The sequence below is a fragment of the Mytilus californianus genome, unplaced genomic scaffold, assembly GCF_021869535.1.
Source record: "Mytilus californianus isolate M0D057914Y unplaced genomic scaffold, xbMytCali1.0.p SCAF_3, whole genome shotgun sequence".
Taxonomy (NCBI): Eukaryota; Metazoa; Mollusca; class Bivalvia; order Mytilida; family Mytilidae; genus Mytilus; species Mytilus californianus.
In genome coordinates, this window is record NW_026262679.1 from 17,187,566 (window position 1) to 17,214,712 (window position 27,147).

General features: G+C 31.5%; 1 protein-coding gene across 2 annotated transcripts in view; it reads left to right on the top strand.

Annotated features, from left to right (window-relative positions):
* The first annotated feature begins 1,591 nt into the window (after positions 1-1,591).
* LOC127734024 (semaphorin-2A-like) overlaps positions 1,592-27,147 on the top strand; it is a 49,404-nt gene continuing 23,848 nt past the window's right edge. For both annotated transcript variants that reach the window (XM_052243574.1, XM_052243575.1), the window contains exons 1-11: positions 1,592-1,714; positions 2,689-2,976; positions 9,043-9,124; positions 10,735-10,789; positions 11,301-11,363; positions 13,745-13,931; positions 18,686-18,817; positions 19,508-19,629; positions 23,064-23,172; positions 25,154-25,205; positions 25,476-25,617. In XM_052243574.1, the coding sequence (XP_052099534.1) occupies positions 1,678-1,714; positions 2,689-2,976; positions 9,043-9,124; positions 10,735-10,789; positions 11,301-11,363; positions 13,745-13,931; positions 18,686-18,817; positions 19,508-19,629; positions 23,064-23,172; positions 25,154-25,205; positions 25,476-25,617 (1,269 nt within the window). In that variant the 5' untranslated portion in view covers positions 1,592-1,677. The remainder of the gene's footprint in view (positions 1,715-2,688; positions 2,977-9,042; positions 9,125-10,734; positions 10,790-11,300; positions 11,364-13,744; positions 13,932-18,685; positions 18,818-19,507; positions 19,630-23,063; positions 23,173-25,153; positions 25,206-25,475; positions 25,618-27,147) is intronic.

Sequence of the window (27,147 nt, forward strand, 5' to 3'; positions counted from 1 at the left end):
GAAACATGATATTTATTTAGGATTTATACAATTTGAACAACATATATATTTTATGAATGATAAATATCAATACTTTTACTAATAAATTATAATTTAAGTATGTTTTATTGGAAAGATCCACCAGATAAAAAGATCAAGTGCTTTCACTGTAAAAATATCAAAAGAATATAGAACTCCGCTACTCAATCTATCCAATCACAAAATAGAAATAATTAAAACCTTGTGATACATGTACATGTATGAACGTCAAACAAATGATTTCTCATTTTGTATTTTTTTGTGACTTTTATAGCTGACTTTACGGTATGGGTTTTGATCACTGTTGAAGGCAGTACGGTAATCTAAAGCTGCTAACACCCATGTAATTAGAATATAGACGAAAGTTTGTGTAATTGGTTATCATACCACATTTGGTTATTTTAATATTCTTGTACAAGATCTGCATATTTCAGATGTTTACAAAATGACATAACAAGACTTGCATCATACTTCACAAATTGTATGAGATCACAACTGTGAAATGTGTTTAAACTGATCACCTGCTTCGATTAACTCTTTTATCTATATTAAACGTATATGGACATGGAGAATAACTGTTTATAAAATACAAATATGAAGTTAACAATTAGTTTATGTATATAATCAATCATATCACATAACCAATGTACATATACGTTTTGTTTACAAATAAACTTACAAACATCTGTTAGATGCGTTTTGGTACACTTGCACTTGAAATGTAAAACACGCTATATAGTTGTGTGTCCGAAGCGCTTTTACCTGGATTTACCTTCATCGAAAACGGTCAAATACATAATATTAAAGTCAAGTACATATACTTACTTGCATACGTGAGAAGCTTATGACAAAACGGAACCTTAAATGAATATCCAAATCCGTCTAAGGTCAAATTTGGCTGATGGAGTTGAAATCTTAGTTTGTCAAATATTTTCAAATTCATCAATAGCAAATTTTAGAAAGGTATGTAAAAAATCGTGTCTGAAAAGAATAATTCAAACAAACACACGCATTAATCAATGTTGGCTAAACGGAGAAATGCAAATTGCATTGGTTGTCCAAAATCATAATAAAAAACCACAAAAATTTAATAGCTTAAAATATAAATCATCTGCCAGTTACTTTTACTTGCATAAACAAACATATATCCAATACATATGTCTCGTTATATTCTGCAATTGTTGGTAAATATGGTAAATATCTTCAGTCGACATTAGCCGAAAGCATGTGGATTAGTGTCACTATATAGATTGCTTACATTTGGATACTGATTTAAGTATACATATTGAATTAAGGTATAGCAATAATACACAGTTTAATCATGTTAATGTCGGACTACCTCAAAAGGAAAATTCAACACTTTTTAAATCGTTAGTTTTGTGTTAACTTATTGCTTCCATAGTATTTATTGTGTTTTCCCTCCCCTTACTTTTTTACTTCAATTGATGATTTTGAATATCAGTACAATACTGTTGCTTTAATTTACCATAAATTAATCATTGTAGTATTGATTAATAAAATGCAACTCGATTTAACAGACTGAATCACGTTAACTTTGTTGTATCGATCTTAATACACAGGTAAAGTTAAGATGACTAAAGATGAAAACGCCTTTAGCAAGATAACTATGAATATATTTGTGTATTGTTTGTGTGCCCAATGTGGAATATAATTATTACAAGTTTAACGTTTTTTGGTAAGTATTTATTGTATTAATTTGATGATAACTTCCATTATTATTCCCTCGTATATTTAACCAAGAAATCAATTCAGGTATGTTACGTAGTGATAAGGATGTTATTTCAAGAACGACATAATATACATTAATAGACTTTAAGCCTTAAACTGGCAATCAACAACACAACATTGTCACATGTCCAACTTAATTTTGGCTAAATGAATTTTACATTGTATTTCTCTAAAATTTCGATGAGCAATATGTCTTTTGTAGTTTTGTCAAAACGTTGTACTTTTAAGCCTTGATTTTTCTCGTTTACTGATCATAATGTTAAACCATTTTAACAGACAGTTTTATTTTTCCAATATTTGTCATGCTAATTGATTAAATTAGATTATATACGAACGTTGCATGATTCTTCTCGACAAGATTTTGTTCACTATCTTACACCAGATCTTTCACGATCCAATCGCAATACTTGACCACCGCTACTTTTCCCGATACACCGAATGACAGCCGTGTAAAAGTTACCCTGATTGTCATTATTATTATACCTTAAGAAGCTGTAAACATAGACTAGTTAAATGGTTATGTTAAATTTTCGATACATCGTCTTCATGTTACAATTTTATTGTATTGTTTACCTACTACGGAAATAGATTGACAATAGTTATCTGCTCAACATATACGATTTTAAACAGAGGCGGAAGATACAAAGGGGACAATAAAAACTAAGTCGAAGAAACTTCAACGCCCTGGGAAATAGCGAAGGACGACAAAAACACAGACAAATACAAATTTTGTGGTGTCATTACAACCTATTTCAAACAAAAAGTTTTGATGAATCTTCAGAGAGTTATTACTGATTCTCGAATGCAAATAAAATGTTACACTTTGTGTGTTATCAATTTATTTGTATATTTTTAACAATGATATTGTTAGCTTTTAATTAAGATAAAACCCATCAAAAGAGATCTCTTTTATCATTTCAGATATTGGTGTATGTCACACAGTTTTTCATGTAATAGGGTCAACAATTACACTAACATGTGAGGAAAATAATGCTGTTTCGTGGAGAGGGCCCTGCGATGGTAACACAATCTATTCTGAAGCTGGTCAAATAAATGAAAATCTGCCGCAAAATTTGATTAATCGAATTTATATATTTGGAAATATTTTCAGAATATTCAATGCTCAGTTGAGTGATGCAGGATTGTACGAATGTGTCGATAATATCAAAGGAACAATTACAATAACAAGCTTCAATCTTTCATTACCAGGTAAGTTGCCGTGTAATATATACTTGTACAATAAATGCAGACACACATAGGGATGACGACCTCCTAGTGGACTTATATAAAAGCAAAAATAAAGCATTACCGCATTAATTCTAAAACAAAGACAAACATGCTAACTGGTCGGGCATGGGGACAATTTTTATCAAATCAGTCTCAATGATGAAATATCTAATTGATAATAATATCAATCGAAACTTGATGAAAAATTAATGACTGGATAGGGTCTGCATAATTAAGCTTTTGACATACAAATTATATCGTTTTTTATTTTGCTATAACATTCCGGTGAGGCTTGCTAGTTTTAAGAAGATTTTTCTCACGCTTAAACAATACAGTCGCTCTTTAGTAACAAAAAAGTAACAAGTCGGTGATGAATACTCCTCTGAAGAGGTTTGTTTATTACTTCTTTATGTTTGTGTTAGCTGGCATGAAATTCTGCTTCCACTATATTCTTAAACATGGAAGCTCATTCGTCCTGTTTTAAAACTAGATACTTCAATAAAATACTGAATTCAGAAAACGAATAAAAACACATGATTAATCATAAGTTTAAGATAAATAGACATTGAACAAGCTTAAACACAGCTCCGCTCATTTGTCGATCCTAAGCGCAACTTTAGCTTGGTTGTTGTCCGGCATCTAACTCTTTAGTACAATAAAGCTCTTCATTAGATTATGCTTAGGATACCGTGTTGCAGCCTTGACCGATTATACGGCTGATGGCAAAGTGATCGCGGTGTCCAATCGTAATGGGGACAATCCAGCTTTCTTCATAATTATTTATAAATCTTCATCATCTATAACTTCCCTATGTAAGACATATCAGTCATGTTACCCTCTCTTATGTTTTAACAAGTAAGAAGATACACTGAGCGTAAACAAAATGATCAGTCAAAGAATGACAGAACCATGAAAAAATAAAGGGGAGAATAATATAATAAACCCACACAGGAAACCTCATTAAAAACTAAAACGAATTGATACCGATGAGTAAGCAGTAAATAGTTCACTTGTCGTAGCAGACTTTTTGCCATGAAAAGTAAACGTCAAAGACACGTCTCAAAATAAACCTTTAACATTAAATTCAAAGCCATTGGTTCAGTAACTGCTTTGTTAGATCCAACCATTTCATCTACATAGCCTACGTCATTCTGATAAGAAACGAAGCTATGAAAAATTGAAGAAACTGGATGAGTTACATAGGCATTTGTCGCTAGAATGATGACTAATACATTAAATAAGTTAGTGTCTTGAAAATAGAAGTCATCTCTGCTTTTTAAAAAATAAAATAACAAAGATACTTAACTCCAAGGAAAATTCAAAATAGAAAGTCTTTTGTCAAATTAGAATTCAAAAGTTGTTGTTGTAGTTATTGGTTTTGACAGGCGGCTTACTTATATAGTAATTGCGCCTTAAATCCATATAACATAAATATGATGTATATACGCTCATTCCTTAATATATTTTTAGTATTACATTTTGGCGAGTAATTATATGAAACTGTGACGAACAGGGTTGACTGTTTTACAAAAAAGTATACATATGAATATTAAAAAATTAATATTAAAAAAACAAAAAAACACAGAAAAAAAACACAAAAAAAAAACAAAAAAGAAATTGAAAGTAAAATGAAACAAAGAAAACAAATGATAGTTTATAATAAAATATAGATTATTTACTGATTGGTATCATAATATTATTTAGAAAATTAATCAGGTTTGTTCACCTTTGTGTCGTCTGTGATAAACTCGTGAAAATAAAGTATATTAAGAAACATAGAATAAGGCATGTGATAGTTAAATGCTACCAATGCGAGGACGTCTTCCACGATTGATGTAGCAGATAAAGAATAAAAAGTTCAAACACATCAAACGAATGGAAAACATCAATTTTAAACCAATCCGCACTGTCAATTTAGTTGCATCCTTTATGTTTAGTTGTTTTGAATAAATTTTGCCGTATTTTCTGATACTGGTTAAGTTAGAAATATGTTATTAGTTGTAACGGCTTATAATAAATAATTATGGTCCGTGATGTGTATTTTCTTTTATGATTTTTTTTATGTAAATGTTGGGGACTTGGATCATAACCCATTTAAAAAAAATAATAAGTTAATTAAAAACCAGAGAACAATTGAAGGTCTTTCCACCCATAAAGATCAATTTTGATATAGAACTATGAAAATTCAGTTTGAAATATCAAATCCAGCGTCAAATGATAGCTTATTGTACACTGATTAAAAAAATATATGGTTTCTATACATTTTTTTCTAAATAAGGGAGATAAATTGTTACTTCTGGTTTGAAATATGTCACTTCCGGTTTTATTTGATAGTTTACTTGATACTGATTCCAAAAATATATTGTTCAATATACTTTTACATTAAATAAGTACAAAAATTAACCACTTCCGGTTTACACAAGGTCACTTTCGGTTGGCTTTTCCATGGTCAAGCGCAAAAACTGTATGATACTATATAAGAAATATCTTAGCGACATATTGCGAAACAAAAATTTTACGCGAGAACAAAATTTGGCGGAAGAAAATAATAATAATAATCAGAACAAATACAATAGGTCTTTCTACAGAAAAGTGGAAAGACCAAATTAAGCTTGCTTTAAAATCATACAGTATTGAAGGCTATGTATTTCCGAGAATATTTGATCCACGAGAGTATCATTAGCCTAGTAGTCTAGTGATACTTCGATGCTTGTATAAAAATACAGACATTGTTTTATTCAAATTTACTAGAATATTTAGAACTATTTTTTAAAGAACGTACAAACCTCATAAATAGTTCAGATCCCTTGCCCGGATTTGGCTATACGATTTTGCAAATTTTCAAATATTTTGGCCTCCAGCATCACTGAAGATACATTAAATGACAGACTTGGCAAAGGATGCAGCAACATTGATACCGTTAACGTTATTGATGACATCTACTACAAACCAGTAAAAGTTTGAAATTGGCACTTTTATACTCGACTGTGCTGATTGTTACTTGACTGTACTGATCGTTACTCGACCAGTCTGAATTTTACTGTATATTTCTCGACTGTAGTCTGAACCATACTAAACAGTCTGAACTTGTACGCGACCAGGCAGAAACAGTCCTAACCCATTCGTGACCTGTACTTAACCAGTTATCGACCTGTTTTCAGTGTTAACACTTGACCAATGGATTTTAAGTTCTGAACTCGACAGCTAGTCGACAGCTAGATGGTTCAGACTTGATCGAATAAGGTTCAAACTTGTGTCAAACATGTATTCAGACTGTATAAATGGATACGAACTGCTCGAGTTCAGACTGTTTAGTATGATTAAGACAAGAGTCGAGTAATATCGAATAAAATTCAAACCAATTCAGAATGGTCGAGTAAAAACAGTACAGTCGTGTACAAATACTGCTCATTTCATACTTTTACCAGACTTTTACTGGTTTGTAGAGTTCCTTCCCAATGAACTTCCACAGACACATTTAGTAGTTGTCAGCTGCTGCATATTTTGACTTTAATCTAGAAGTTAAAAACGGGATAGTTGAAACTAAACATATTCTAGTCTTAGATACATGATTTTTTATTAGTTGTTATTGGCTTTGAACTAGTTGTCAGTTCTGTGAGTACTCTCAGATCTATACTTAGTGTCTTTTTTGTTTTTGTTGGGATGTGTAAATACCCTGCCACATCTGGTATGTGTTTTCGTTTGGTTTGTTGTTTTTCTGCTTTGTATCGATCTGATGAATTTAGCCTTTTCAACAGATTTTCATAGTTTCTTCTCATGCTGTACTGTTACACCACTATCCCAGGTTAAGGGGAGGGTTTCGCGCGCCAGAAAACATGTTTAACTCCGCCACATTCAGTATGTGCCTGTCCCAAGTCAGGAGCCTGTAATTCAGTGTTTGTCGTTTGTTGCTGTATATCATATTTGTTTTTTGTTTATTATTTTGTACATAAATCAGGACGTTGGTTTGAATGGCTTTATATTTATCATTTTGTGACCTTTTATAGCTGACTATGCGGTATGGGTTTTGCTCATTGATGAAGACCGTACGGTAAACTATAGTTGTTTACTACTGTGTCATTTGGTCTCTGGTGGAGAGTTTTCTCATTGGCAGTCATACCACATCTTCTTATTTTTATAATTACTACAAAGGAGATGATTTCAATTCTCCCGGGTTGAAATTTTCATTTCTGCGAAGAAACATTCCAACATCGTTTGCAAATAGAGTTTATATCTCCAAGTTAATGCGATATACCATGGCTTGCATTTGATTTCATGGTTTCTTTGATAGAGGGTTTCTGCGAACAAAAAAGCTTTCAATGCCACAGATTACCGCTGAATTGTTCCACTTCTTGCTGCTAAAACCCAGTCTTTTTTACTGATAATATCGGATTCTTTCATGCAGTTAATAACACAAAGGATGCCACTAATGGTACAGAAACTATTTACTCTTCCAAAACATCTGGTCAATTTATTATCTATCATGTCGGTCAATCTGTTTTGTAGTGTATTGTAAATCGTTCTTTGTCTCTTCTTAGTTTTTATGTTTAACTATGGCGATGTCTGCTTTTTTTAAATTGATGGTTTTGATTTCTCCTTTTTATAGCTCTCCTCTTTTTTCCTTCTATATTGGTATGCGGTGCAATCACATGACTCGTTAACGCATTTTCTGCAGGAATAACAAGGCAGTTGTCACTAGTTTCATGAACTGCTGACCTTCTTGATCATCTGAGTTTATCCCGTTGTTTTGGTGCAGTTAATTTTTCTCTTGAGTTGTATATGTATGTCTAGTGTGTTGTGGACTTGTTTGTCATTTCAAATGTTTTTTTTTTTTTGTTTTTTTTTTTCGTCCAGATTGTTGTCTGATTTTATCTGATTTGGAATTATTTTCTTATTGTTCCCTTGGCGTTTTTTTTCCAATTTCAGAACACGTTTAATTGTAAGCAGAGCGTTCAAACGACCTTTCTTAAGTACATTTGCCATTATTTTCTTACAGAAACGACAAAATACTAATACTAAATTGTGAATGTGGAACATTGTTTTAGAGGGTAGTTAAATCAAGCTTTTCGGTCTTTTGCTTGATCAGAAAGATTCTGATAAAATGTGCCCTTACAATTATGTATTTGGATCATCATCTGCTTCACATGCTGCTAGAGTAGGCAGTTTTATGGGTTATTTTAGTCGTATGTTGTTTATTTCCCCTTGGTATCTCTGTTTTTTCCATTGCTGAGCATATAAATGCATGGATGTCCCTTAACGTTGTTAAGGAACTTAAACCTCTAGAAACAAAAAATTAAATATATACGATCATTAATCAGGAGACAATATTAGTTAACTTTTAGAATATTCCTGGTGAGTTATTGCCTTGCAGAAACTTTAACGGAAAGAAAATGTTCTTAATTGATGGGAATATGGATAACATGTTATGTTGAGTATACGTCAATAAGACAGTAAATCCAAAGACCAAGCAAATCAAAAGACATTTCGAGGACAAAATACAGGTTTCAAATAAAGAAGTGTCTTGATAACTTTCCTAGCTGAATGGTAGAATGTATTTCTTATTTCTTAGGCAGATTTTTTTCTTGTAATTTTATTATTTTCTTACTGATCAGAAAAAATGTTTAGCAAGTTGTTTAGATATCCTTAAAATCTAAATTCTTCAATATTTACAGTTGTGTTGTGTGTAGTACAATATCGAATGTTTTAGAAAATTCAAAGATCGAAATATTTAACAATTTTAACTCCTTGAATTGGCGCCGTTCCTGTAAGGCTGGCATGAATATGGACTCAAAGTTGAATCCAGGATCGCTCTTATTGTTTTTTTTTTTGTTTTTTTTTTGCCTCTTGCTTAGTACTATTCAAAAAGGTGAACAGAAGACACAGTATTATTATTTATACTTTGAGGTTTTCGTGTTCAATATGGCAATTTTGAAATGGATTAATAGACTAATAAATTCATTTAAAATACCGATTTCAGTGACTACTTTATATATCATATTTGCTATTGTATATTGTATATCGCAACCAGATATTCATATTTCGTTTCAGCGCTTTTGAGTTCATCTGACGCGTCTTATTACCGGTTCATGCTGGTGGATGCTGATTCACAAAAACTTATCGTAGGTCATATGTAAGTATAATCAATAGCACTAAATTTATCGCACCATATGTTCTATTCGCGCCATCATGAATTTGTTGGAAATTATAACGTTTCAAATTCTGAAGTCACTCAATACATTTTGAATCGTATGTAATCATGTCTTCATTTACTTCTCCTGCCTGAAACTATGAAATAGTGTGACGGATGATTTATATCTGGAGATGATAATCATGCTGATTTATAATTTAAAGAACAAATATGCATGAAAAGACATGTCGTACTTCTACTGCCTTTTTTATCTATGTTTTCGGTATTATCGGTATGAACATCGATTCGCTACTCTATTGTTGGGAGAAAAACAAAACAAATATCTCGTTTGTTAACCAATTTTGTACAGATGTGTTTTTTACATTGGACTCACGTCTTCCTGAAATATTCATGATGTTGCTATATGAAATTTACAGTTAAGTGCAGCCATCGATATTACAGAATAGGACGACATGATTTCATACTTACAGTGAGGTTTGATACGGTGTATGATATTGAAAAAATACACTTTATTATAAACTTAAAACAGTTGTAATACATCATGTGCTACAATGTCTGATATCGATATCATGACGGATGACAAAATCGATTGAAATTGGTTGTATTACACATAAAATGTGCTTCTTCATGTATAATATATTCAACAGATATGTGCAGCGATACTGATAGAATTACATAATAGCGTATTGACAACTATTTCTTCACAAACAAAATAGCCTTCGTCTGTAAGGGAATGGTCATTTGCAACCTGAAAAGGGGGATTAAGGGGGCCTTGAATTTTTTTGTGTATGGAAAGGGGGGTTAAATTTTTCAATACTTAAGATGGGAGGCATCTACAAAATTGGACAACATTTTAACAATTCTGTATTTGAAACATTAAAGTATTTGAAACATTAAAGTATTTGAAACATTAGTACAAAAAATTATATCCAATTTAATGAATACTCTAAATCAGTATATGATAATTTTCAACAAAAGTATCTAACTCTAGATTCAGATTTCATATTTATAACTATTGTGTCATATTTTTTTTACCTTAAACTTCATTTCAATGTTAAATGTTTTATTCATGTGAATTTTTACCACCTTCTGTTTGTGTGTTGGACATTAAGAATGACTATAATAAGGAATATTGGTTTGATGTCTTTCGGTTTTTACAGGTTTTTCGCGAGGTTTTCTTAATATCATACTCCTTTCCATATAATAAAACTCTAATAATGTTTTATAGTTGTTAACTTATATGGTAATCGCAAAACTCATGATTGAGCATACATTTCAAATTGAAGTTTTCATATCTTTGGAAAGAGGAGACTGAATATATTTTCTTTCTTCTAGGTGGGAACTTGAAAAAAATCACAGAAATTCAGATGTTTCCTCCCATCCCGACTAATGAAAGAAAATGAACAGTTCCTAATATTTTTTTCAAATCGCATATAATTATTTTTTATCAGTTTCGTTGCACAGATCTCTGAACTCTTATATTTTTTTCCTAGGTCTTCATTTTAATATTTAATTGTTGAATGTTTACTTTAGACTTTTTTATATGGATATATATATATTTATTTTAAACGGTTTTTACTATCATTTGAAAGGAATTATATAGATATACTTGATATTTCCGACAAGCCAGTGTTTCCAATAGTTCCGGTAAGTATATAATTTAAATGACTTTTCACAAATTGTATATTTTGATTTCCATTGCTTGTTTTATATGATATGTTCTCATATTTTAAGGTACCATGTACTGAAATGGGCGGATTTCTATGAAATATTGCACAATGCATTTAACTTGCACACGTTCCTATATATAGCAAATTAAATATCCAGAAAAAAGAAGTTCAATTGTAAAGTATCCACGTTAATAGCCATTGTAATATTTAATTTTTATTTCTTAAAACGCAGTCCTACATGTATCGACTGAAATTACCGTTTTAATGATATAAAATATAGATTGGTGTAGAGAAATAAGACAATGGAAAAAAAAGTGTCGACTGGAAATTTACCAACATACATACTTTATAATAAAACCGTTTCCTGATGTCATATTTTTTTTCTGTTACATTTCATGCGGATGATTTACAATAATGACAATTCAGGTCAAAGAAACAATTCGAAATGCAGATTTTGTAAGATTCTGAATAACAAATTTGCATTGTAGAAATCCCATCGCTTCACATCTAATCCGAACAGCTTGGACTACTGTAAACTTTCCAAACAAGAGGTAATCTATGTATTTGAATTAAAAACAAAATTAATTTTCTATTTAAAACAATACAACTTAACACGTTATACAATCGGTGAAAAAAGATCATTGCAATTGTAGAAATTATAAACATCTGCGTCAAATGTAAATATATTTCCGCCAAAGGCAGGTAAGGATAAAAGGTAGAATTTTTTTCACATAAATGTATATAAAATAAGCCTTCGAATGTCATGGCAAGTTTTGGGCTCGCCTAATAGTCGCTTGTAAAACCGCCTAGAAAGATGGAAACTGCTATTATCATGCATTTCAACGTTTGTATTTTCTATCCAATTGATTTAAAATGCAGAATTAGAAATCAAATATCTATGATCGGTAGTTATAACAGTTGTTTTTGTTTAGCCCTCTCAGAGGCGGATTTAGGGGGGGGGGGGGGGGGGGGGGGCCTTTTGTGGGAAAAATTTGGTTGATTATATAGGGAATCATTGAAGCATGACTGGAGCGGGCCCCTCTTAGGCAGTCAGTGGGCCCCCTCTTATGAAAATGTCTGGATCCGCAACTGCCTCTAATACCGATGACGTTACCACATTTTAAGATGTTATGTTATTTAATGTAAAAAAATCATGTTATACAATACCCGGAATAACGTAAGCAAACAAGGATAACAAAAGCAAATAGTGCCACTGTTATGCAATTAGTGATAACGGAAAGTAAACATGTTTTACCCCGCCTTCTTCTGTGTGTGTTTTTCCTAATTGACATTGATGAAAATTTAAGCTGGGAAGAACATGTTGATCGTATATGTAAGATTATCTCATCTAAAATATCACTTTTGTATAAACTTGAAAAATATTTGCCTATACACATAAGACAACTATTTTATTATGTATACATTCTACCATATATAGACTATTGTAGTTCAGTTTGTGGAAATTTATTACAAAAAGAATCAGACAGAATCATAAAACTTCAAAAAAGAGTAGCAAGCATTATACTTGAATGTGATATTTTTGTTCCATCTAATTTTATGTTTTCTTCTTTAAAATGGCTATCTTTTACAGAAAGAATAAAATACCAACAATCAATTTTAATGTATGAAATTGTAAATGGACTAACACATATTTTACCAAGGGTGTGTACTCAAAGCGTTTGAAGAACGTCATATTAGAATAGCAATCATACCACATCTTCTAATTTTATATTGAGTACGGTAAAACGATAACGTAATTCTATTTAAACAAACATAAATTCAAGGAGACTACCCAGTAAGTTTAAGGGGTTTGCTTTCGTTTTTTTTTTCGCTTTAAATCACCGTTTTAACTATAATTCTCAAAGAATTCTTTTTTAAAACAATTTTGATACGCCATCGATTCTTTGAGCGGTGAAGGCAAAACAACAGTTATAACTTTAAGGATCCTATGAACTTTTTGTGTATATCTAAATATATTTACCTATGTTGAAAGACGTGCATAGTGTCAAATCATAAAAATACAAATTGTTTAGTCTTTAGGAAAACTTGTAAGATTTCCTCTGCTATTTTTGCTAGATAGGTGCAATTTGGGTACCGTGACGTTAGAGCTTTAAAACTTAGTATTTAATGAATCCAATGTCATTCTGCATATTTTGGTTATTTACATGACACCGTATCTTTAAGAAAGTGTGGCGTAAGATTTGCAAATGGGTGTTTTGAAAATTTAAAGTATTCAGTGTTTATAGAATAATTAAGACTTGTTACATGTAAATTACAAAGATATACTTCCAATTAAAACAAACCTTTTCTCATTGTTGAAGGCCGTACGGTTGCCTATAATTGCTTACATCCACTTCATTTGAACTTTGGTGGATAGTTGTCTCATTGGCAATCATACCACATCTCATTATTTTTATATTGGATTTGGATATGCTAAATTATTAAATGAATTGAAAAAAAAACTTTACTTTTAAAAATACTTTGTATTACCCTTTCATATATTACTAAAGACAAGTAATGTACATCAATGATATTGAAATAGTTTATTTGTAAGACTGCTTAAAGACATGTTTGACATAGCTAATTCATTTTGTATGTTTCTGTACCAAACCAGATGTTTGAATTCCTCTGATTTTCGTAGGTTTCCGTCTGTCATATTGTCTTTCGTTGAATGTTATAAGTCTGAATTAAGCCGTTCGTTTTCTATTTCTAATACATATCCATACTTTAATACCTATCTGTATTTTAATACTCATCCTTACGTGGCCTTTTATACCTTAAAATACGGTATTAGTTTTGTTCATTGTTGAAGACCGAACAGTTATACTCTTCCTTGTCCTTCGATCTTTAGTTATGTATTATATATAGACTTCAGACTATGGAGTTGAAATTGTTTATATTCAAATCGATGACTGATATTTTATTCTTTCAGGTGCCATATTGTCAAAATCATATCAGGTTTATCAGTAAAAAGAAAGAGGATATCTTGTTTGCATGCGGTACCAACGCGGATGCACCTATAAGTTTTGAAATCAATACAACAAGTGGCATAGCAACGCATGGATCTAATGTACCTTGTTCAAATGACCCATTTCACAATTTCACAGCTATTTACATTAGTGAGTATCTCGTTTGTAAAAAAAAACATATTTTGTTGAACAAAAGCAAGGAAAAGTGTCAAAGTTGCCATCAATGGATATTACTTAAATTTTAGTTGATTCTAGATTTTTGTTTTCTTGCAACTGAGGATATGTCCTCTGTGTTTTGATTTAATATGTATAACAGTTTTAAAATAAAAAGAAGACAATTTAACATAATTAATTTATGCAGGTAAAGACCTTGTATATTCAAGTCGAACATATTTCATTTTGGTTTTCGAAATTTGAAATTTAGACTTGCTCAGTAATTTAAAGTTTTTGTAAATCTTGAACAAAATAACTATAGAAACATACTAACATTTGTTATATCCATATCAACTAAAAGATTGAAAAACAAATTGGCCACACTTATTTCACGGGTGTCATTCGGTTTATCGAGAGAAATGATCGTGAAAGAATATCTAACGGAGGTCAACTATTGCGAGACGATCGTGAAAGCTCTGGTACCGGATCGTGAAAGAAATTTAATCGAGAAAACATATGAAAAGTCAGTAAATAATCTAATTTAATTAATTACACGGACAAATTTACAACAAAATAAAACTGTCTGTCAAAATGGTCCAACATTATGATCAGTATGTGAGAAAATCCAGTTCTAAAAGTATATAGTTTTTACAAAACAAGAAAAGGCATATTGCTCCTCGACATTTCAGTGACATCAAAAATGTTAACAAACATGATTTTTTTCACAAATTCGAATAAAATAAACTATTTTTCTTCGAAAAAGGGCATTCTATTTGAATGCATCAAATGGTTCTCATAGTTATTTTGTATAAACATAATCTGAAACTTGGTAAAAAAAGAAATATTTACAGAAAATTGATATTTCGGATCGTGAAAGATCACGTACCGGTTTTTGAAGATCGTGAAAAGGATCGTGAAAGATTTGATGCTACGAAGACGTTCAAATTATTCTTCAATTATATGATAATTAATATTTGTTATTGGTATTAAAAAAAACTAAATTGGCATGACTGAACCGGGTCTCTTTTGTTGGTAAATAGGGCTATAATCGTGCAATGCCATTGGATCTAATATCTTAAAATACCACACAGACTTGTAAATTGTATCAATACCAGTCCATTTGTCCGTCCTTCATAAGTATTGTTTTTTTTTATACATTAAGATGTTTTATTTTGTATTTATAACTTTGAATTCTCATTTTTATGCCCATTATATTTATAAAGCTTACATACCTGTATGCTTTAAGGTCACGGTATTTGGTGTATGTTGTACATGTCTGTCTGCATGTTTCATATATGACGTCAATTGTATTTGATATATTGACTGATAGTAAGATGTCTGTGTCTGGCTGTCGGTCAGGGTTCATATACTTTCGACCTCATGTTCCAAATTAATTGGCCAAACATAACTTTTACATTTGTTTCTAAGGTACTGTAAGCATCGGAACACCTCTATTTGGTGTACGGGATTTCTGTAGAGATCTGTATGGCATGGTTCATCTGACCTTGACCTCTTTTTATGAATCATTGACAATTTTAAGCGTATGTGACACTTCTAGTAAAACCCTTAATATTACAGAAGTTCAACAAATATACTATCATAAGTAAAGCAGACGAGACATTTCAGCATTTGCGCTCTGGTATTCTTTAGTCTGAAATATATAGTTATCTCATTGGAAATCAATCCACATCTGCTACGTTGTATACAAAGATATATAAAGTATTGTTGCACAAAATGTTGGTTATCGTTCAATCTCAAATTTTTCATGAAAGATGCTGTTTTTGCTATAAGTTTTTGGTTAATGGTTAACTTTTTGGTTTAAACGTTGCATACCCATATTATTGGCTAAATAGTGGCGGTCTGCCTGAATTGCACTAGTCCTATTCTCAGAGCTGAATTTTTCACACTGATTTAGACACGTTTTAAGTAATTTTTTTTAACTTTAGAGGTAAAGTGTTGAATTTAAAAAAACAAATGATAGCTTTCATGTTCGTTCTTATCAAAAAAGTTACAGGCTTCAACCAGTTGTAGGTATATTAAGTGGTAAAAGAAATATTGATTTCTGATTATTAAGTCTGGTCACGCATTATCTTTCACGATCAAAATAATGCGTTGCCTGATCTTTCACGATCAAGTTTAATGAAAAATCAACAAAATTCAAGGTTTTCATAAACAAATGAACGATTTTAAGGGAAGAGCATACTTTTATTTTACTGTACTGTCGGACACAACAAAGATTAAATTTCAAATATATCATGATACATTGAAATACGACCATTAGCCATGCATTATGCCTTTTGTGTTTTTTCATAAAGTACTGCATATTTTCTTTATCTTATTGCACAGTAATGTTGAGGAAGTTGAATCATTTTGACAGACATATTTTTTTGTCCAGATTTGTTCCGCATTTTGAAAATTCAACGATTTTTTCACACATTCTGAAGTAGAATTTACATTTAATTACATTCACGGTCCGGTACCAGAGCTTTCACGATCGTCTCGCAATACTTGACCACCGTTATATATTCTTTCACGATCATTTCTCTCGATAAACCGAATGACACCCGTGTATTTTTTATGTATTTTCTCTTGAATTCGAAAAGAAAATTCATTCAAAGATTGAGAAAAAAAAATAAGTGAATATTTCACAGCTCACTGTTTGTTCTATATAAACAATTCACAATTATGCGGCTTATTTCCATTTTTCTTCAAAGAAAGTAAATAGAAGAATCCTAATGATCACAGCATTTTGGTTCGGTTTTTTTTACTAATTGAAACTTAAAAAGGCTATGACAAAGTTCACATTATCTTTTTCAGTTTTCAACTCATAAATAAAGACTCACAGGAAAAGTAGTTATTTTTCCAATTTATGAATTTTTTAATAAAAATAGAAAATAGTCCATTAAGCTCCCGTGGAACTAGACCAACACCATGAAGATCCCGCTACAATCTATAAAAAAAAATAGTCGGCTTGATATATTGAATATTTCATAGTTTTCACATTCATACCACGACCTTGCTATGATCCTGATAAGATCCTGCTACGATAGTAACACGTTCTTGTTACGATCTTGTCACGCTCTTGTTCCGTCTAATAAAACCCTACCTCGACTTACACGATCTCTGTACGCTTCCACCAAGACCTTTCAGATCGCATTACGATCTCAATGCGAGTCTTCTTCGATCAAACCACAACTCCGCTACGTTTCCACTACGTTGTCACTGCGCTTTTCGTCCCTATACATATCTTGACTTTCCCATTGTACACACCAGTTTCCTTGAGAAAATATGCCGCCAAAGGTATCAAATACACTTAGAGGTCCCGAAAATTAAAAAAGAAAGGCAGATGGTTGGGTGGAAGGATGGCTGAATATAAAGATAGATAGTTAGATAGATAGATGGATGGATAGATTTTGCTTTTGTAATTTTCATACTTCCCTGTATACTATATATGCTAAGAACTAGTTAATATCGCACACAGTATACATCCCCCATAAAGTCCATCAAACACATTTTACTAGTACTTGAAGAAATGAAAATTAAAAAAACAAATAAACAATGGAGCTTTTAAAGAATATTGTCAACACTTTGAAAATTGAAAAAACTCATATTGAAATAGATTTCATTTCGTTATACAAATTAAAAATCAAATAAGGATGCAGATCCGAGAAATGTCAAATTTTAATTTTCAAAGGAAAATAGATACTTCTCTGTCATGGAGAACTTTTCATTTTTCAATATTTTTTAAGTAAATGTAAAAAAATCTCTATTATGGGGCATTTTTTTTAATGGTTAATTTCAAATTGAAAAATGTTGGAGTTTTTTTTCAATTTTAAAAGTCAAATTGAAAAACAATCAGTGAGACATTTTAATAATGCTATTCCAAATAAGAGAGAAAAATCCTAAAAAGAAGCAAATATGCATTTCTGAACAATTTTTTTCTAAATTTTTTCTAGAAACTTTGCGATATCAAAAAAAGATATTGTATTCAAATTTCGAATTTCACTTAGAAAAGGATTTGAATTGAAGAGCAATTTTCAAACTCTATTTTTCTAAATAAAATGACAAATGTTTAATTTAACATTAATGTACACAAATTTGATACAGTATGAGTGATTGTACTATATTGTTAATTCCAATTCTGTACTGTTCATTATTTCCTCTAACTTGTTTTACTGCCAAACCCCAAAAACGGTATCAGGATACGATCTTAATGTCGATATTAACGATTTAAAAGCGCCATGTGTCGATGATGTATGATTTACATGGAGGTAAACTTGAAGTCACCCTTTATCATTTATGGACCATATCATCAATTGGTCGACCGTTAGGGAATATCTATGTAACTGATGGCCTCGGATGTTCAAATTGTCGTCACCACAATTTCGTCCTCTTTCACTAGATTGTGACAGCACCGAATGTGACTTATTACCGGATTTTGCCCTAAATAAGCAACACGACGGGTGCCTCATGAAGAGCAGGAACTATTTATTCTTCAAGAGCACCTGCGTTTATCCCTGGTGTTTTGGTAGTTTCGTGCTACTCAGTTTTAGCTTTCTTTATATTTTTTTTTTGTAGAACATTAAAAATTTTCTTCTTTTCGTCGATTTCCATTCTTTTGCCATGGCGTTGTCAGTTTTTGTTCGCCTTATGAGTTTTGAATATCAGTCTCTGTTTCATAACTTAAGGGGAATGAACACGTCTAATAAAACTGTGGGAACGCTATTAATGTTTAAAACATTGGTTTTCAGAATCCAACAACTCAAGCAGAGAAGATGATATTTATTATGGTAGCACATTGCATTCTGAATCAACAATTCAGAGACCTATATTCGGTACTAATGATTATATGAAAGGCGTAATAAGTAACACGTGGATGAAAGGTATACTTAAATATAGTCTTAAAAGTAACCTGCATTTTTCATATAAAAAGAAAAAAAAGGCGTTAATGTAAAGCAGTTGATGAAGACTAAAATAATGTTTGTAGTATTTTAGCTTAATTATTATATATGTCAATAAATTAGTTGAATACGTATTAATAAATCTACTTAAAGAGTTACCAGGGAAAATGTCATTTTTTGATTATCTATCTGTACCAACTTACAAACCGGTATTTATAAAAAAAATTAAAAAAGGGGGAGGGGGGATGGCATTAAGACAAATTATTTACTCTGGATGAGATCTGTCTTGTCTTGATGAAAAAAATGTAACGAGAAACAGGGATACACCGGCCGATGTAACTAAGATCTTTTGAAAAACACAATGACTAAGCAAAACTCATATCAATGATTTGAAACAAAACCTGCAGTAATGTTGTATATATAAAGGTATAGTTAAATTATGTCCAAATATTAAAATCGATAAAGAAGACAAATCAAGTTAACAAACAAAAACTGAGGGAACCGCGTGAACTTTTAAAGAAGCGAGACCGGGTTCGTCGACAGGGTAAGCGTCTCCTGTTATACAAACATCAACCGCCAGACAATCCAAACTCAGTGAGAATGTCAAAATCTAGAATATGACACAGTCGGTAAACACACATTGAATTCGAGCTTTACAATGTTTTTTATTAGATCCACAGTTCGTAGGCTCTTTTGATGTTGATGACAGAGTGCTCTTTTTCTTCCGAGAGACAGCTGTAGATGTACCTCCAAACGATAACAAAGTTTACTCCAGAGTTTCCAAAGTCTGTAAGGTAACAAATATATCCACATTTTTTTTAGAATTTAACGAACAGTATATTTATGCATTTGATTCATGTTACTGTTTTGGTTGGACTAGTATGTGCCTTTCTATTCGTCTTTTGTAAGCAATTTTTATTTGTACTCTACGATAATTTCAAATAACATCAATAATCCTTATGTGTGGTAAACAATATAACTACCTGTAAACAAAGATAGTGATATACAACCACTGACCGTATACATTTACTGACAACCTATTTGTGAAGGTGGCACTATGTTTCCGCCGACTGTTTTTCAGTAGCATTTTATGTTCTAATATCTCAATCGCGTCAGACTAGTTCGTAGCAGTGTTTTATGCATGGAATTATAATTAAACACCTGTCGTATTTTTCTGTTTTTCATTCATAAGTCATGCAATGAAAGACCATTTCAACTTTATTTGTATAATTTTAAATTAGATGAAATCCGACCTTCTTCGATAAGACAACTATACTACACCAAGAAAAGCTGGAAAAAAACTATTTGAACAAATGTTATGTGATATTTCATTGCTACATATATTGAACCATAAGAAAGACAAGTCTGCATCAATGGCATAGGTTACATCTTTTTCGGCTCCGTGCTTAATATGTTGTTCGTTCGAATGTAAACAAGGTGCTTTCCTAATCCTTTTCATCACTTTTAACGACAATAATACTGACAAAAAGGAAACTCTCTTACAAAAGATGCATCTTTCAATTATTGTTTACACATTTTAGAAATCTTGATTTGCAGATTTAAAAAAAAATCCTATTAAATTGGTAAGATATTGAAATGTGTGGTAGTGTTAGATTTCTTTAACCAATCCGACATGTTACACTCTACTGCTACTCATAGTAAATGCTGATACAACTACATGTACACATTTATTCATTATTTAGAATCATTTGTAACAGCATCATCAACCCTTTGCACTATATTTCATTCAAAATATATATGGAGCCTGTTATCATCACAGCGTTATCAGCAGTTTTGTGAATAGACCCAATATCTAATTTTACGTTAGTGCACCGTTTTCAGAATAACGATTTTTTTCACTTAATAACATTTTCAATGACCCTGCCCAACGAGCGTCGCTTTTCTCTTTGTTTCTAAAGCTCGTACATACAGATTTTATATTATCCTACAATGCACGAATTAATTTTTTCGATATTCAAGTTCAGTTCCTCGTTCTCTAGTTGCATACAAAATTTCATAAATCTCCATCGCTCATTTGCTTCTTCTTACCTTATCCAACTTATGAAATCTTCTTCTATATACACAATAACAACTGACATTATATTAGCATGCATGTTAAAAAATAATAAATAATAAATTAAGAATAGATACAATCTGATACATTATGAAAACAACTGCAGTTTTTGATTAATTTTGCAATCATTATATGCAGTCAAAATTGTAACAAAAAATGTGTAAGTTCCAAGTCATTTTCTGTGTATGTTAAGAATCATCTGTACTGTGTGTTCATCTGTTTGTTTGTTTGTTTGTTTGTATGTTTTATTTTATGTTAATTTTTCTTTTCCACAAAAATTGTTATTAATATCGGTAAACTATCAACTACATTTGAGTGCAGAAGAAAAAAACAATAAAGTTCTTCGACTGACAGATTTGTGTAGTAAACTGTATAAAGAATGGATTCGAAGATCAGTATGTTGACGAATTCTAAGGCTTTTACAATTTATATTGAAATTTAACCTCTCAAGTCAGCTATTCTAAACCATTTTCTATATCGAGACTTGCCATACAGATACACAAAATATGTATACTATTCGTTTTGTCAAGTTACCGGTCAACTGAATGAGTAACTAAAAAATGAATAAAAAACATAGAAAGGTCGACGCTTGGCATCAAAAATCACTCTCTTACTCGAAATTGGACTCGAACTCCCAACTTTTAACTCGAATTCTACCTCAAACTTTAACTCGCTGGTTAGCCAAACTCATAAATGTCTTCTTTGTTTTACCAAAATATTTTACGATCTATGAGGAATATCAAAACAACTATATTTTTGTTATTAAGAGAAATTGATTCATTAAATGTGTAGATAATAAATTATTTTAAAAATGGTGTTGGCACATTTAAAAGGCTTACTCAATTTACAGGTCCAAGGGGTATCAAGACAAATGCTGAAGTGTGTTGAGCAAACGCGTAATAAAAATCATTCTTCTTTTGGCCTAAACAAAATTGAGAATGATCTTATTTCTTGACGTATTTGTCATGACTTACATCAGTTAGGCATTGTGAGGTAATATTAATCAGCCCATCGGTTATTTCAAAAGTTAGTCCCTAGACAAAACACCTACGGTAAAGTACTTTAAATTACTAAAATAAGAACATTCTATTCTACATTTTCTACATTTTTCTGGCGTCTAACACGCGACTCTACACTAAGAGTAGATGTGAATGCAGTCACAGGACTTTAAATATTTCAAGCCTTTATGGGTTGATTTTAAAATACATATATAAGTAAGCAATGAATGTGGTTGTTAAATTTGATAGATGCTTTTTGTGCTTCTTTGTTAAATGTTTGTATGTTTTGAGATTGTGACACAGTGATGACTGCTGTACCCATATTTTGACAATGTTACCTATTATGTCTGTTTTGTTCACGCATCGTTGTAAATATAATGGAATTTGATGCGACTGTCATACAAGTGAGAGGTTTAGCGCTATAAAACCAGGTTCTATCCACCATTTTCTACATTTGAAAATGCCTGTACCAAGTCAGGAATATGACAGTTGTTGTCCATTCGTTTGATGTGTTTTATCATTTGATTATGCCATTTGATTAGGGACTTTCCGTTTTGAATTATCCTCGGAGTTCAGTATTTTTGTGATTTTGCTTTTTTCTAAAGTAAATGACAAAAAAATCATAAAAACGATATAACACATAGAATAACAAAACTCTGATAATATAGTGTTGGATTTTTAATTTTGATGACGATTATATTTTAAGGAAGGTCACATCTAATACATTGTGACAACTAGAAATTAACTCTTTCATCGCACACTATATCTGTTAATTGATATTTGAATTTACTTTGAGGTTATTTAAGAAGGCAAAAGGAAACGTTTATTCCTTATAAAAATATAATTATACTATGCAAATAAAATGTCCGTGACAACAGTATCAAATTCCGAGTTATTGTATAAAAACGAGTGACTTGTCTTTTAGATATATTTCAGTATAGCCATATTTCGATGGAATTTTAGATGTTTAGTCAGATTGCCTTGTGTTTTTCCATGGTAACACAAGTAATTTTTGTGCTGTACCAAGTTCGTTCACTCGTCGATTAGAATATGACTTCTGAATTTCCGGTGTATACAAAATGGTCCTGCTTACATGTATTAAAATATTTATCAATCATATCAAAATTTGGTGTTATAGAAAATATATATTTTATAGAAAGACGTCGGCGGAAATTCGTTACTGAGAAACAAATGGACGAGCTACCAAAAGGCAAGACTTATCTGTTCTATTCCTGGGTCATATCCGATATATTTTGATTTCATACGTAAGTATATTTTTTTATGATTTTCCTGGACTAGATATGATATATTTTCCTCGCTAATTCCTGTTTTCATATCTGATTTAACTCATATCTACTTTATACATTGACTCAAAGGAACAAATAAAAGCGATTAACTATGAAAAAAGCGACGATTTCATTTATCCTCCCATTCTTGAGTAATTACATCGCCTGTATATGTACCCTAGTACATGGGGTCTATGTATGTGTACCCAAAAACGACGGGATTTTAGAAGCATGGTTGCATAAAAGACATGTGCCTTCGTTCTAGCAGTACATGTAAAACCGGGGGTGCTTCCGTTTTGGCTATACGGGATGTATAGATACACAACAAATTCCCGTTTGACTGGAGACTATGATTTTCATTAACTTGTAAGATTGTGTCAAACTTATGTAACACTTCTTCGGGTGCGTTGAAAAGCAGATGTGATTCAACATTTCTTCCCAGTAGTTATCATGCCCAAATTCCCCGCCCCGGATGATTTCGTTTGAAAAAATAACCACTTGATATATTGTTGAATTTGTTCTCGTCCTTAATATGAACATTTTGATTAATAAATTTTTTTGTTTTACTAGCTAGAGGAGTATATTAGGCTGTCGTAAATCTTAATTTATATTCTTGTTTCACTACGTTTAGTTTTTTTGGAGAGACGTTACTAAGTTGTTAAAAATGTTTCTGATCCATTTGTCATTTTGAACAATAAAATATGTTTAAATAACGTTTAGAGTTCATTTAATTAAGTGTATTTCACTCGCATATGTGCCTGTCTCAACTTGTCTATTACACACCGGTATACACTTTTATTTACTAGTATAATTTAAGCCACGTTTTGATAGCTGAAAAATGTTAGTAATTTGAAAGATGTGTTATTGATCTTTTTTGAGAATTATCAAAATGAATATATAGCGTTGTTTAAAGAGACACTATGTGAAAGAGAGGCGAAAGATACCAAAGGGATATTCAAACTCATAAGTCGAAAACAAACTGACAATATCATGGAAGAAAACGAAACACGACGAAAAGACAAACAATAGTATACAAAACACGACATAGAAAACTAAAGACTGAGCAATGTTATGTAGGTATCCAGTAAAGGAGATGAAGAACCATTTTTCTTTGATTGAAATTCACTCACTGTAACACTTCAACAAACAAATGTATGATTTTTGAATTTTTCTCCTTCAGAAATGTCTTTAGGTTATAATATATAGGATTACTAAGTAAATGATCAATATAATGTTTTCCTTTATTCAGAGTTTTATATACAATTAATTACACACGAAAACCAAAGTTGTTTTGTTTTGAACTATGTCATTTTTTGGAATGATGACTGTCTGGAATAAAACATGTGAGTGCACGAATTTAATATTATACAATTATCGACTTTTGATCAGGTTGACACAATGTTTTATCAACTTAACCCAGAGGTATGATATTCAACGAGGCCAATGGCCGAGGGAAAAAGGCATATCTCTGGGGTTGATAATGCATTGTATCAACTGATATCAAAAAGTCGACAATTGTTTTATAAATTATTATATTACTTTTTCACCCATCTCCAATTTCTAGTATTTTCTCAAGATATTTAACTCTCCTTATACACTAAATATATTATTTGCTTTGTCAGTTTCTTAACTTTTAAAAAGTTGAAATATTTAATAAAATTTATTGAAAAAAAATAACATCGACAAAAAGAAGAAGAAAAACGAGAATGTGTATGACGTCATAAGCCTACGTTATTGACGTTGCCTAGGATAAAACTATTTATAGTTCCAAATCTTATATTACACAAAACGTTATGTAACGGTATTATAAATTTACCTTTTATGATTTTTCCCACGGTGAATATTATGTTTTTAGTTATCTAAGATAAAAAGATGTTTTAGCCAATGAGAAAAGAGAATTTTTATAGTCATGTGATAAGTTATTTGATATGAATTAAATTGTTTGTTCATTTATTTGTAGAGGATGTAGTTACGATAGATAACAACATTTTTTATGGGTTGTTTACGACCAGGTTTGTATAGAACATAAAAACTAATTATTTCCGTTAACTTAGTTTTTGTTCTCTAGAAAACTAATTCAATTAAGAAAATCATACATGTGTATTGTAAAGTTGATTGGCTGTTGAAAGAACTACTTGATATATTTACTTTGCATAAATCAAGTTAGATATACAAATGTGCATTTTTGCCGAACCCAGGATTTGAACAGAATGTATATACTATAGATTTATTTTGAAAGAACTTTTTTTTATTATCATTGAATCAATGATTTTATCTTTCAGAACTGGAAATCCTGCTTCAGCCATATGCGCATTCAGTTTAGCAGAAATTGACAAAGTTTATAAAGGTTCATTCAAAGATCAGCCCGATTCTAACTCATATTGGAAGGAGAAAAAAACGTCGTTAGACCCTAGACCGGGACAGGTTAGGCTAGTTGTCTGTTTATATATACAATGTATATATATTTACGCATATATAAAGTGCCTAGAAAATCGACCTAACAATTAATGTTAGGGTAGATCTTATTCTTTACTTCCTCCCCCAGCGGGTCTGGACCTGTACTTTTTCACTTCATACTTCAACACCGCCTAGCATTGCGCAGACGCCTTATCCCCTCCTCTAACTATAGCTGCTATATATATATATATATATATATAAATTGTTTTATAACACTTATGTATACAAGTCACATTACCTGAAGATCTGCGAAAGCAGTGAAAGCCCTAGTAAAAGTGATGAATTAAACTGTTATTATCTTTTATTAATTTTCTTAAATGTATATATATGTAGAAAAAGTACAGGTTACAGCCCCGGTTGGGGAGGAAGAAAATAATCAGATCTACTGTAACAATGTTATGTTGATTTTCTGGACACTTTACATATATATATGTAAATGCCTAAGAATGTAACTTTAACACGCTAATGATTGCTATAAAAATAGTTGTTATATTTTATATATTCACGCAATATTTAGCTAAATAAATAAGCCGTTCATCAGTCGCCTGCAGCCATCCAGGTAAACGGGGATGCTGTTAAGAAATATAAGCAGCTTATCGTACATTCTTTTTAATATATTTTTGCAGCTAATTGTACATTGTGTTTAACAAATAAAAAGACAATTGTACTATGTGTTAGTTAAATAGTATGAAGTTCAAGATTTATTTCTTTGGTTTTTGATAAAACTGTTTTTCACCTCTTTCATTCTGTCCGTCAGGTTCGAGAGTACGTAGCTGATGCATCCAAAATATCTCTCTGTGTGTGTGTCCCAAGTTTGGTTAACCTCTGTTTTTTTGAAAGATGATATTTTCAAAGAATGTCCTGTTCTTAAGAGGTGTCTCGTGATTGGGCAATTTCTTCCTTTGGTTTAAAATGACAGGTGAATATTTAGGAATGTTTTGCCAACATATTGCAGCTTGCAAGTTCCACAAGTAAGAATATAAATACCATTTTCCGTTTACCAGTCAGGTGTTACATAGATTGTATATCTGCGTTGTTACTGTGCAGGTGAAAGTGTTTTCAGTGTTGGTGACTTTATAGCACTTACAATTGCTTCTTCCACATTGTTTGTAGCATCCGATTTTAGAGGTCTCTTTTATTACCTAGATGTAACTAGTATATCTTTGAGATTCTTGGGTCTGTGATAAGCAATAACTGGAGGTGATGGAAACATGTATTTTATTTGACGAGGATCTTTATATATGTAGGACTCGGAGGTGCGATGGGGACGCTGAAGTGCGATAGTCACGCTGAAGTGCGATGGTCTGCGCTGAAGTGCGATGCCCATTCGCTCGTTTACCGTTATATTATAATAAGGAGAGTCTGCGGACATGTATATATTTAGAGAATGCCACGTTCCATCGTACGTAACAAAACTTTTTGCAGATTTCGAAAAAAAATCCGCTACAGAAGTATAACTTTCCTCTCTCCCCCAATCAAACACCGTTTCCCATAGTA